Source organism: Thunnus albacares, chromosome 12, assembly GCF_914725855.1.
Source record: "Thunnus albacares chromosome 12, fThuAlb1.1, whole genome shotgun sequence".
NCBI lineage: Eukaryota > Metazoa > Chordata > Actinopteri > Scombriformes > Scombridae > Thunnus > Thunnus albacares.
In genome coordinates, this window is record NC_058117.1 from 3,864,847 (window position 1) to 3,876,955 (window position 12,109).

The 12,109-nt window shown below is 48.1% G+C and overlaps 1 protein-coding gene across 1 annotated transcript in view; it reads right to left on the reverse strand.

The window, feature by feature from the left end:
* Positions 1–268: 268 nt before the first annotated feature.
* Positions 269–12,109, reverse strand: part of chd7 (chromodomain helicase DNA binding protein 7) — a 74,092-nt gene continuing 62,251 nt past the window's right edge. The window contains exons 27-41 of the mRNA XM_044367368.1: positions 11,646–11,749; positions 9,413–9,542; positions 8,860–8,975; positions 8,263–8,683; positions 7,753–7,961; positions 6,579–7,607; positions 6,011–6,177; positions 5,374–5,628; positions 4,999–5,169; positions 4,618–4,851; positions 4,267–4,482; positions 4,000–4,140; positions 3,771–3,875; positions 3,422–3,602; positions 269–3,219 (exon numbers count right to left, since the gene is read on the reverse strand). Coding sequence (XP_044223303.1) covers positions 2,207–3,219; positions 3,422–3,602; positions 3,771–3,875; positions 4,000–4,140; positions 4,267–4,482; positions 4,618–4,851; positions 4,999–5,169; positions 5,374–5,628; positions 6,011–6,177; positions 6,579–7,607; positions 7,753–7,961; positions 8,263–8,683; positions 8,860–8,975; positions 9,413–9,542; positions 11,646–11,749 — 4,492 coding nt within the window. The 3' untranslated portion in view covers positions 269–2,206. The remainder of the gene's footprint in view (positions 3,220–3,421; positions 3,603–3,770; positions 3,876–3,999; positions 4,141–4,266; positions 4,483–4,617; positions 4,852–4,998; positions 5,170–5,373; positions 5,629–6,010; positions 6,178–6,578; positions 7,608–7,752; positions 7,962–8,262; positions 8,684–8,859; positions 8,976–9,412; positions 9,543–11,645; positions 11,750–12,109) is intronic.

The following is a 12,109-nucleotide window of genomic DNA, read 5'->3' on the forward strand; positions in this document are numbered from 1 at the left end:
CAAAAAAAAAAAAAAAAAAGAAAAAAAAAGAGGGAAAAAAAACATTTACACGGTATGTCTGTAAACTTCAAGGCTAGATAAGAATTTTGAGGTAATGCTCTTCAGCTTGCTGGCTAAAAGTAACAAAAAGTCAATTTTTTCAAGAAAAGTAGCTAAGTAATAAAGGTACCTGATTATTTTAACTCTTTAACACCAGTGCATCAACAGGAACAGAGTGAGACAAAATTGATTGCAGTACTTATTTGTCATCATTTACAGTTTTGTTTTCTATTCATACGACACTTGTGGTTATTCATATAGTGTGTGTATGTGTGTGTGTGTGTGTGTGTGTGTGTGTGTATGTGTGTGTGTTGGGAGAGTGATGTTGGAACATTCAAAAGCTGCCTTGGTTATTGCTGTCTCAGCATTAGAGACGAGAACAAGGATCTCTGACAGGGAAGGTGTCTTCCAGAGAGCCAAAGCCGATCTCTCCTCCCTCCCCGTCCCAGCTCTCTCTCTGCGTCTGCTGGGCTGGCTGTGATAGCAAATGTTAATAAGACCTGGCCACTGTTTGTGTTTGAATGTACTGTCAAATATTTGAACCGCTTGTGGAGCTTGATTTATCTCAGACACTTAAACTGGCCCTCGGGAATGGAAACAAATCAAGCACCACTCGCGCTTTTCAAGTATTTAAAAAAAAAAGAATCGACTCGGCGACCAGAGTTGAACTTCATATAGACATAGAAACTTGTGAATTTCCAACTCTGTTGAAAATGTGTCTCAGTCCTGTTTCGGCCAGGCCTGGTGTCAGTGTGTGTGACTAGAGCAACAGTCATTAGGAGAAGGTCACTAGGGAGCAGCGCTCGGTCTGAAACTACCGGGATGTGAAGGAGAAATAAAAACAAAAAGGATTTAAATGTGGCAGCGACCGGGAAAAAAAAAAAATTAACCATCTCATGTGCCCCCTTTTTAAAGAATAAACCTGAAACATCACATCCCTGTGTGGACCACCGCTCCAAATCCTTTCACAGAAGACCTCAGAGAAAGGACAGTTGGTTTCGCCGGCGTGAAGCGGACCAATCAGAGGGCCTGACTGGCGGCAGACCCAGCCCGCCTGCCACTCCCGCCACAAAAACCAGCCGCCTCCAAATGAGAAGACAGGATTCAGAGACTGGCAGTGGAAAGACTCAAGACTGGTATTCAAACAGTGTGGGACTGGGTTTAACAGTATTGGTTCAGCGTGCACGCACACACGCACGCACGCACAAGCGCACACACACATATACACTCAAAAAAGGAAAAAACAGCTGCGGGGACGAGTCCTCCTGGAAACAGTCACATGACAAGAGAGGGTTTAGGGGGTTAGTGTGTGTGTAGTGGTGGACATTTGAATATGTGTGTGCGCGCGCGACTCATGGTCAAGTATGTGTCTGGGATATGTGTGTGTGTGTGTGTGTGTTGTGTTGTGTTGTGGTAGTCAGTGTGTGAGACTGAGTTTTAGGCCAGTCTAGTTTTTCTTTTTCCTCCTCAGAGTCTACCTGGTCTGATATGTGAGAACTTAAAAATCTGCTCTGCGACAGAACAGCTCGATCAACTCCATTGCCCACAATTCCTCTTGCAGCAGCTTTGTCAGACAGACAGCTGGGTTTAGCTGTAATGCTGTTTTTTTTTTTGAGAACCAAGCGAGCATTTCTTCTCTTCTGATGAGATGCTGCCAACAACCAACAACAAACAGTCCAGACGAAGAGGAAGGAAGCAAAAATTTTTTTTTAAAAAAGTACAACAAAAATCTGAGAGCTGAAAGCAGCAATAATAATAATAATAATAGTACTATTGGAACTTTGTAAAGTCCTATGTGAGAGAGAAGTGTAGATGCACCGTTCACAGTGCACACAGGCCGACCAGATAGAGAGAAACAGTCTTTGAACAGGAGCCGAGCTCTGAGTGAGCGGGCTGTGAGGATTTTCCCTGACTACACTATCGCTCAGAGAGATTTAACTTAACGCACGCACCTCGTCCTCTCTGACGCATAGTTAATATACCTGGCCAAAAAAAAGAAACAACAAAGAGTGAGAGAGAAATCATCAACAACAACGTAAAAGGAAAAAAAAAAAAAAAAAACAGGATTCATAATAATTTGGATATTTGTGGTGGTGGAGGCGTGTAAACGTGGCGGGGGAGGTCAGAGGGGGAGGAAATGTCCAAGGCCAGTCAGTTTTGTTTTATTTCAGTCACTCTTGTCCTTCTGTGGAGACGTGTCCTCCTCCTCCTCCTCCTCTCCTCCCATCCCTCCATCTTCCAGAGCTGAATCCTCAGCGTCGCCTTTCGTCTCTTCCGCTCCTCCCTCCTTCTCCTCAGCCAAGTCACTCTCTCCTCCCTGCGCCTCCTCTTCCTCCTCCTCCTCCTCGTCCTCCTCCTCTCCTCCTGTAGCTTTCAGCCCCGTCTTCTCCTCGTCTCTCGGGGGGTTTGTGTTCACAGCGTTGCCTCCCAGCGCTCCGGCCATGGCGCTCTGGAGCTCGGCCAGGGTGGAGGCGGTGGGGAAGCCGGGCAGGCTGAGCCCGGCGAGGCCTGGAGGTAGGAACATGGAGGGGTAGAGGAGGCCGGGGGCCATGGTGGAGAGGAGGAAGGGGTTGAACGCCAGAGAGTTGGCGGACATGCCGGCAGCGGCCAGCAGAGCGGTGGCGTCACCGTTGATGGATGAGTCAGCTGGCGAGTCAGCTGCTGGGGTCTGAGGAGCTGCAGTGACATCATTATTTGATTTCTCCATCTTCTTCTTCTTTGCCTTCTTCACTTTTTCCTCATTTCCCTCAGCCTCCTCTTCTTCCTCCTCTCCCGCCTCATCACAGTCTTCTCCCTCTTCTTTTTCCTCTGCCTCTCTCTTCGTCAGCGCCGTTTTGTTGCCCTCTCCCTCCATTGTGCCGTTGGTGTTCCCTGATGCGGTGGCGAGAGCGGAGTTGGATGCAGCGGCGGCGGCTGCAGCTGTTGCCAGGTTACCACCGAACAGCCCACCTAGACTGAACATATTGGGCAGAGCGGCGGCCATGTTGGGAAGGCCTCCCATGCCGGGCAGCATGAGGGGCAGCATGGAGGTGGCGGCGGCGCTGGCGGCAGCCTGCTTGGGATCAGTGGGGGAAGGGAAGGCCATCAGACCAGCAGCCAACTGGAGAGACTGCAGGCTCTGGAGGGACGACAGGTCCATCCCTCCAAACAGACTGTTCAGCAGCAGAGGGTTGATGCCTCCTGCAGACACACACACATACACATACATTGAGTCAAAATGCAGCTCTGAAGCTAAATCAGCCCTCATCTCACATTATATGGATTCAGGAAATTAACAGGTGCTGCAAAACTGGAAACTAGTTCATGTCACAAGGTTCTAGTGGGTTTATTAAATCATGTGGGACCGATGTGACGTGTTTGGTGGTTCAGCAGTAGTTCGTACCTGCAGTTGAAGCAGCAGTAGCCAGTGAAGCCTGTGCAGCCTGAGCTGCTGCTGCCGCCTGGGCAGCAGCCGCTGCCTTGGCAATCTCAGATTTGGGTCGTCGCCCCCGGCGACGGACGCCCTCCTCCCTGACCACAGGGCCAGTAAGAAGGCGGTCAAACATAGCTTCTGGGAGGAATCCCTGTGTAGAGGAGGAGGTTTAGGTTAGAAAACTACTTAAATTCACAAGGAAGTCTAAGCTGGCAATGTGTATAATGAAATAATCATTTTCATTTGGGACTGGCAGTTTCATTTGAAACATTTTACACAGGAGGCGAGAAATCATACTCACTCATACTCAGATACTCACCGACTGTTTGACAATGTCTGTCCAATCAGGGGCGATAGAAAACTCTGGGTTCTCCAATAACCATCTGGGAAGCTCCTTCATTGGTGGAGCCATGGCCCCGCCCATCTACAGAACAGGAAGATGAAATTAGTTTCTCATGAAAAATCATACACTTGACAAGCCACTTGTCCTTAGATAGCATCTCCTGAACAGTATATACTATGCACATGGCTCGTTTGTGTCAGCTTACCTTGCGTCCATTGCGTCTGTTGACCACAGGCACTCGCTCCTCTCCAGTCAGGGTGTTGATGTCGATCTTGTTGGGGTTTCGACAGCGATGGCGCTTCTGCTTGGGCTTAGAGAACTGAGACAGCAGTAACTCCTCGCTCTTCTGTAGTAGAGAGACAAACAGAAAGGTCTGTGTGAATAACGTGAATTACAGAAGATGATTGCAGACACTCATGAAGAAGACAGCGGATAGATTAACGAGAGGAAAAACGCATTAGAAATGACGTACTGGTGTAAATCCAGCCATGTCCATGGTGTATGTGGGGTGCTGCCTCAGCCACTCTCCCAGCTCTTTGTTGGAAACTGCTGCCTCCTCCTCCTCCAGACTGCCGGATGCTAGGGATCTGGCACTGGGGCTCTGCTCGGGGACTGTGAGGGGTCTGTGGGCACGAGCAGTGTCCCGAACCCCCTCCACACCTGAAACCTTTGTCCCATCAGCATCATCCTGAATGTCCAATAGGGACAGAGAGAGAATGGAGGGAATTTAATTCAGATGCTCATATACTGCCTTCGGTGTCTCTAAAACTTTAACACACACACACACACACACACACACACACACACACACACACACACGTACCCCTCCTGCTCTCTTGTTGCCCATAAACAGGAGCTCAAGGCCCTCCACATTTTTCCTGCGGCCTCGCCTCCTCCTCATGATGGGCAGGTCAGCCTCTAGTGAGCCATTGGCTCTGTGTCCGGAGGGCGGGGCTTGCTGCAGTAACTCCATCTGGGCCTTGAGGGAGGGGCTTGTCACCAGGGCACTGGGGAAGCCGCTCAATGAGGGAGAGGCCTTGTGGTGATGATGCATACCCTGAACAGCAAATCACATCCGTTTTAGTTAACGAACTTGACTTTTTTTGTATGTAAAAATGTGTTTAATAGTTAATTTTTGGATGCCTGGCAACATAGTTTCTAATCTAAACTAATGAACTCCATGTTGGTGAGTTTGTGCGAGCACCTTGGTGAGGTCTATAGCCTGACTCTGAGACTCGACAGCAGCGTGGCTCTCTCTCAGCTGAGCCACCATCTCCATCAGATTGCGTCTCTTGGCTGCTCTCTCTGCCTCAATCTCGATCTTCCTCCTCCTCCTCCTCCTTTGTCGAGGCACTGTCAGGCTCAGAGCGTCGTCCTGCAACAGCGAATCAACTGTTAAAAGTGGTACCTCAGTAGCAATGATGGCAGATGGTATTTCCTTCCCCAAAAAGAAGACTAATAAGCTACTGATGAAGTAGAAGAGTTGTTTGAACATATTGAATAAAAGATAAAAGAATGGCTGTCAAATATTTGCAAAGGTCTGACCTTTGTGTGTGTGTGTGTGTGTGTGTGCACTCACATGAACCTGCGGCGATAGTGTTTTATCTTCACTCCCACTGTAAGGCGTGTGGATGCCGGCCATCGTCAGCTCGGCCAAGCTCCGCCTCTGCAGTGGGCTCTCGGTCGCCGTGGCTACGGCCGCTGCGGTTACCGTGGAGCCGTGCCCCGGCAACAGGTTGCTGGGGAAGTCAAAGATGTGCCTTCGGTTGACAGGCCACTTGCCCTTCAGGACGGCCTCGCAGATGTTATCCATCCTGTTGATCATCACTCGGTCCTGAGGGTGGAGAGAGCTGATGATGGGACTGTTCTACAGAGCTTTGTCTTCCTTTCTGTATACATGTTACCTCTACAGCACATAGAGACCTTTATTTTGAAACAGGATTATATTAGTGAGATGTGTTTATTCCTAATTTATGTGTTTTTACACAAAAAGCTGGAATCAGTGAATGTTTGGCCTTTCTGCTTTAAAAATGACTAATCGATGAATATTAGAAAATTACAACTATTTTGATGTCAATTGACTAATCGGCTGATTCTTTCAGCTGTACTTTGATGTAAAACATATGTAGGAACAGTAGAAGAGACTTGTGACCATGTGATACAATGTTAATTAGCCGGCCTTTACTTGTGTCTGCAGGCTGTTCTTTGTGACTCACCTTAGGCCAGAAGGAGAAGGCGTAGGCTCTGTCCTGTGAGGCCTGCAGTGCGGAAGTTTCCGGCAGGTCGTCGGGGCAAAACCCGTCTCTGGTTTCGTCTCGGGCCGAAGTGCTCAGAGACGCGATACTCTCCTCATCAAAGTTCTTCTGCTCTGACGCAGCGCTCGCTGTGCATAGAGAGGGAAAGTCACGTTGCAACTCTTAATTAAAAAGGGTTTCCAAATTGTTATCAAGGGATCCAAACTCATTTTATTGTCTCGCCCTTGGAACTTAGACTCATTAAAACTCTGCCAAGTCACGAGGGGAAACACCAGACCTGACCCAACACTACTGTGACCGAGTGTGGTGTCAGGAATGACGGCTGACAACCAGGACAAATAAACTGGTTGACTAAAAGCATCCTAATTAACAGGAGTACAACTAAAGTAAGAGAGAGAGAGAGACATCTATACTGTGTAGAACTTTACGTCATCACCTCCCTGGTAAACCAAAACTTAAACATAATCACCACTGAGATCAATGACTGACTACCTCCAAGCTAACGTCAAAGCATTTAACTTCACCCTACCTTCAGCTTGAGAGGATTTCTCTGATTTGTCGTCTTCGTCCATCCTCTCCTCTTCTTCCTCCTCTGGGCTTTTCTCTGTGTCAGCTGACTTTGGAGATTTAGGAGACTCGGGGTTCCCCCTCTCCTCTTTGTCTTCCTCCTCTGCAGTCTTGTTGCCTGCTTGTGCTTTAGGAGAGGAGTCGGGATGTTCTGGGAGCTCAGTCTTTGTCTCCTTCTGGTCCCCAACAGCGTCAACAGGAGTTGGACTCTTCTTCTCCTCTTCTATCAGGTCTTTATCTTGGTCATCTGCCGGCTTGGAGCTCTTCTCTCCTTCTTCACTCTGCTCCTCTTTCGACTCTTCCTGTTCCTCTTTTTCTATTTTTGGCTGCGCCTCTTCCTCTTCTTTCTTGACCTCCTCCCCTGGTGAAGCAGCTGTCTCTTCTTTCCCTTCTCCAACCTCTCCCTCATTTTCCTTCTGTTCATCAGGAGTTTCGGTCTTGGTACATGGAATGCTGTTGGCATCTCCTTCCTCTACCTCCATTTTAACCTCTGTCTCTGCTTTCCCTTCCTCAGTCTTCACCTCCTTCCCTTCTCCCTCCTCTTCTTTAGCTGCGTTAACAGCAATTTTGGCAGCAGCTGTCGCGCTCGCCAGCTCTGCGGGGGTGAGGAGGGGTGCGGAGGCGCTTTCCGCTTCTCCCACCCCAGCTTTGGTGATCTCTCCCTGGGTTCCCATACCGACGCCGGCCCCTCGCTGGCTGGTAAAGCGCTGGTGGGCTTCCAGAAAGGCCAAGGTAGGGTCGTTTAAGATGTGATAATCTGTCCGGCTTACGCCGTGTTTGGAGGCCCCCAGGAGGAGGTCTCGGTCATGGCGGCCACACTCCCACCACTCCGGGAGGTCTGGGGAGGGCTGACAGAGCTTGAGGCGCTCAGAAAGCAGCGGATGGGGGAGGACTTGCTCTCGGATGCGGCGGAGCAGCTCAATGCGGTACAGCGTGCGAGAGGCGCGCTCCTCTGTGATGGGGTCGATGATCAGGGTCGGGTCTGGGAGTTCTGGGTGAGGGAATGGGCAGACAGTTAAATTTACGATTGATGACACCACTGCTAATATGAAAATGACATTTAATAATATGACATGACATTTTTTTAGAGAATGAACATCTGAACATCTCTCTCTAGCAGTGTCTTCTCCTCTTACCTGTCTCAGTCTTGACCTGCATGCGGCAGACTCGTTTGCACATGGCGATGAATGAGTAGTAATATTTCTCCAAGCTCTCGTCTGTTTTCTTGTCCAATCTGGCAAAAGCTCTGAATTGTGTCCAATCAAATTTCTGACGTTGGGTGTCAAAGACGACTCCAAAGGTGGACACAACGCGGTAGAAGTCGGCCTCCTCACGACGAGTCCATCTGACAGAGTAAAAAACACACAAGAAAGGGTTTAACTACCAAAAAGTACTGTGTGTTTAAATATGAGAAGAACTGATGATCAAATACGAGCAGGAGGACACAACAACTCCAACCAAGATACAATATGATACATCTCAGTACAACAGTCCTGTGTTTAATACCACCTGAGGGTTGACTTGACTCTTATGTGCTTTTAGGTGCTGCTGTATTACGATGGGGTGATATTTGAATCTAATAATCTTTAGTATCCCTGTGCAAATACTGAACATATTCATAAATGACTCAGAAAATGCGATGCTACCTTTGTCTCCTCTCCTTGTAGTACACGGCTCCATCAGCCATCAGAGAGCTGGCGGTCATCACCGGTGAAGCCTCTGGCATGAACTGCCCACCTTTGGCAAAGTAAGCACTTCCTTTAGCCAGGTACGGGCTTCCTTCAGCCATGAACACTCCAGCTCCATCTTGGATGTATGCTGCCCCACCTCCTGCCTCAGTAACCATGGCAATGGAGGGCAGGAACTCCCTGCGTCGTCGTCGGCGACCATCAGGCCGGTTGAGTGCCTCCTGGCGGAGCTGCTCTCTGCGGTTGGAGCGCTGGTAGGCCGTGATGAGGCGGCGCAGGCGGGCTGTCAGAGCTGAGGCCGCTGGCCAATAGAGACGCTCGTTGGAACCTGTGGCTCCACCTGCAGAAGGCGCGCTTTGACCATTTTCAGCTGATTTACCTTTCAGGGGGAAGAGAGAGAGGAGAGTGAGGGACGAGGCATGCAGCAAGGAACCTTATCATCATCATCATCATCATCTCATCACTTGTTCTAAAATGCTATTAAAAATGACTTTTAAATGAATCTGCTTTGAGAACACCTCTCACCCTCTCCCTCTGGGTGAATTCAAAGTTTACCTTCAGCTTCGCCTTCCGCCGTGTCATCTTTGTCATCCAGTGGAGAGTTGGTGAAATCATCCATGTCGTCTTTGAAAGGCATACGTAGTGGCTTGTATTCTGGATCCTCGTCCTCACTGTAGAGGGTTGGAGGGACAGGCAAGAAATTCAAGATTTTGCTGCAAGGCTGCTAAATTTCACAAACTGAAAATTTTAAAATTTGAAGACTTGACAACCAAGAGAAGAGGAAAAGGAATAGCTAAAGATGGTGAAAGGGCTTCAGAAGACAAGAGACACAACCAATTCCTCCTTCTCATACCTTTTTAAAGATATTTGCTTTGGTCTGCTTTAAATCTGAGTCATTTATGTTTGTTTATAACAAGCTGCAGACATTCTGGGCACTACTTAAGGTTAAGTGTTAGTAGAGAATGGTGAGAGTGTAAAGGACAGAGGAAGAGACTGGAAAAGGTTTTAAACTATGATCAATGAGAGACTAAAAAAAGGAGCAAAACACTACTAGAAGGAAGATGAAGCAAAAAGGCTGCTTTTTGGTCAGTGATGCCTGCTCTCTTACCCCTCGACACCATCTGCCATCATGTCGGAGCCCCTCTGCTCAGCAGCGATAGCCTTGGCGTCTGGCATGCCCACCCTCTCCAAGAAACACAGGGAGGGGTCTGCTCGCATGGAGTTGTACTTCTCATAGCCTGAAGAAGAAGAGAAAGAGAGTTAAGATAGAAATACAAACCCAGGAATCCATGTCTGGATGTGTAGAGGCTATGAGCTTGATTTCAACCTGTAACCAATGAGTTAACTTGTCAGTTTTACTTCAGTAAATACTGTAAACAGCTTATTGGTAAACACACAATGAGCTCAAGGAAAAGTCCTAGAAAGAAGGGTGAAAAAAAAGTTCTAGTTCACTCCTAGACACACATGATGCTACACAGTCTAACACACACTCTTTTGAAATATACACACATACACACACACACACACACACAGAGCATCCATATTAAATGAAGGAATAGACAAAAACAGCAGCAGAAGGGCAGACCCCAGGAGCCAGCTGCTGACAAGACAGACAGCCTGTTTGTGTGTGTGTGTGTGTGTCCGTTTCTGTGTATGTACACTTGCCTCCGTTCTGCACGTGTGTGTGTGTGTGTGTGTGCTTATCCAAGTGAGCCTGCAGGTGCTCATTTGTGTCAGAGAGAGAGAGGGCGAGAGAGAGAGCGAGAGCGAGAGAGAGAGCGAGAGAGACGATGAAGAGGAAAAAGTGTGTGTGTCATGGCGTCTGTGAAAGTGAGCTAGTGGGTGTGAGAAACTGTGTGTGTGTGTGTGTGTGTGTGTGTGTGTGTGTGTGTGTGTGTGTGTGTGTGTGTGTTTGTCCGTTAGGGGCATTCAGGCAGAACAGATTAGAATGTGCAGATCCTACTGAGACACATCGGGAAGGAGATGAGAAGAGAGGGGGGTAAAGAAGGAGAGGAAAAATGGAAGGAATGAGAGGAAAATACCAGGGAGGCAGGTGAGATGGTGGAAGAAAAAAAAAAAGAGAAGAGAAAAGAAGGAATAGAGGAGAGGAGGAGGAAGACATGAGAGTAGTGGGGAGGACAGGACAGGAGGCAGGGGAGGAAAGAGAGAAGAGGAGGGAGGGCCACCATGACAGAACCACACCGCCTCGTCTTCAGCCTTTCATTCATCCCTCCTTTCTTTCTCTCCATCACATTTCAATTAGGAGAGATGTGACGCATTGTTCCTAACCGTCTCTGTCACACACACACACACACACACACAACGCATCACACACACACACAGCTCTGCGCCTGCAGCCAAACGTTAATCATCAGGCCTTTATAGGCCATCACTCTTCTGTGTGTGTGTGTGACGCATTGTTTAGTATGTCCATGTGTGTGTGTCTGCATACAAAGCTCACTCTGTGTGTATGTGTGTGTGTTAGTCCCCCCAAGGGCCTCCCTAGTGAATGAGGATTATGATTAACTATGGGTGAGCCCTTTTGTATTTGTGTGTGTGTGTGAGCGAGTGTGTGTGTGCGTGTGAGGGTCTGTGTGTGTGTCCTAATTGAATCATAGAGGGTGGCAATGATGGAAAAATTATGACAATTATGCCAAATTAATATGAATGAGGGTCTCCATCCGAAGCACCCGCACTCGCGCGCACACACACACACACACTGGGCCTCTTTGGTCTGTCACTGGGAGACACATTCATTCAGCACCCAAAGGTGGGTCGCTGGGAGATTAACACCACTCGCAAATTTCCAAACAACCAGGTTAACAGTTAAAGAGAAAGATTGTTATTGTAACTTAAATGAGTTTTATTTACAACATTAACACCTGTCACACACACACACACACACACACTAACACTCCACACCAGTGGTGAACACCAGCCATCAATCACACTCCCGATAGCACACTGAGCCTGCCAGCTGCGTACCGATGTCGCCATAGCAACACCTATCAACTGGTGGCAGCAGAAGTGGGTGGGATGTGTGTATATGTGTATGTTAGTGTTTGTGTGTGTGTGTGTGTGTGTGTGTGTGTGTGTGTGTGATGCTTACTGGGTTGGAAGGCGGGTGCGTCTCTGCGCGTGTGTCTGAAGGCGCTGACATGTTATCTCTGTGTGTGATGTTCATTTTGTATTCTGTGTATGTGTGTTCAGGCTGCCATGTTGGAAGGTGTGTGTGTGTGTGTGTGTGTGTGTGTGTGTGTGTGTGTGTGTGTGTGTGTGTGTGTGTGTGTGTGTGTGTGTGTGTGTGTATGTGGGGTGTGGTGAAGGAGTGTGTTTCCTACCGTGTTTGAAGACTCCAATGAGCAGGGATTTGTCAGCCTCGCTGTCCCACCAGTCGGCTGGGACCTCGGCGTGGAAGGGCTGGGGGATCCAGATATCCAGCTCACTGTGGAAGAGATCAAACCACATCACGTCACCGATGATCAAACTTAAATGTTTGCGTGGATTCAATTTGCTTTAGGAAGGCATCAGTCTTGTATTTCAAATCAGAATGGGGAAGAGAAAAGGGAAGAGTGAAAATCAGAATGTGAAAGCTGTCAGCTGCCAACCACAGATAAAAACAAATGCAGGCAAACAGTTAGCTCTGGTCAAATCTTAGTGAAAGTCTTCTTCAGTAAAGATGAACAGCTGCATGTTTGTTATCCAGAAACTTTGTCTCAATGTTGTGAATACACCTAAATATTTCCTCTTGTCTTTTTGACAGAGCAGTAAGATACATAGAATACAGGAAAAAATAATGATGATC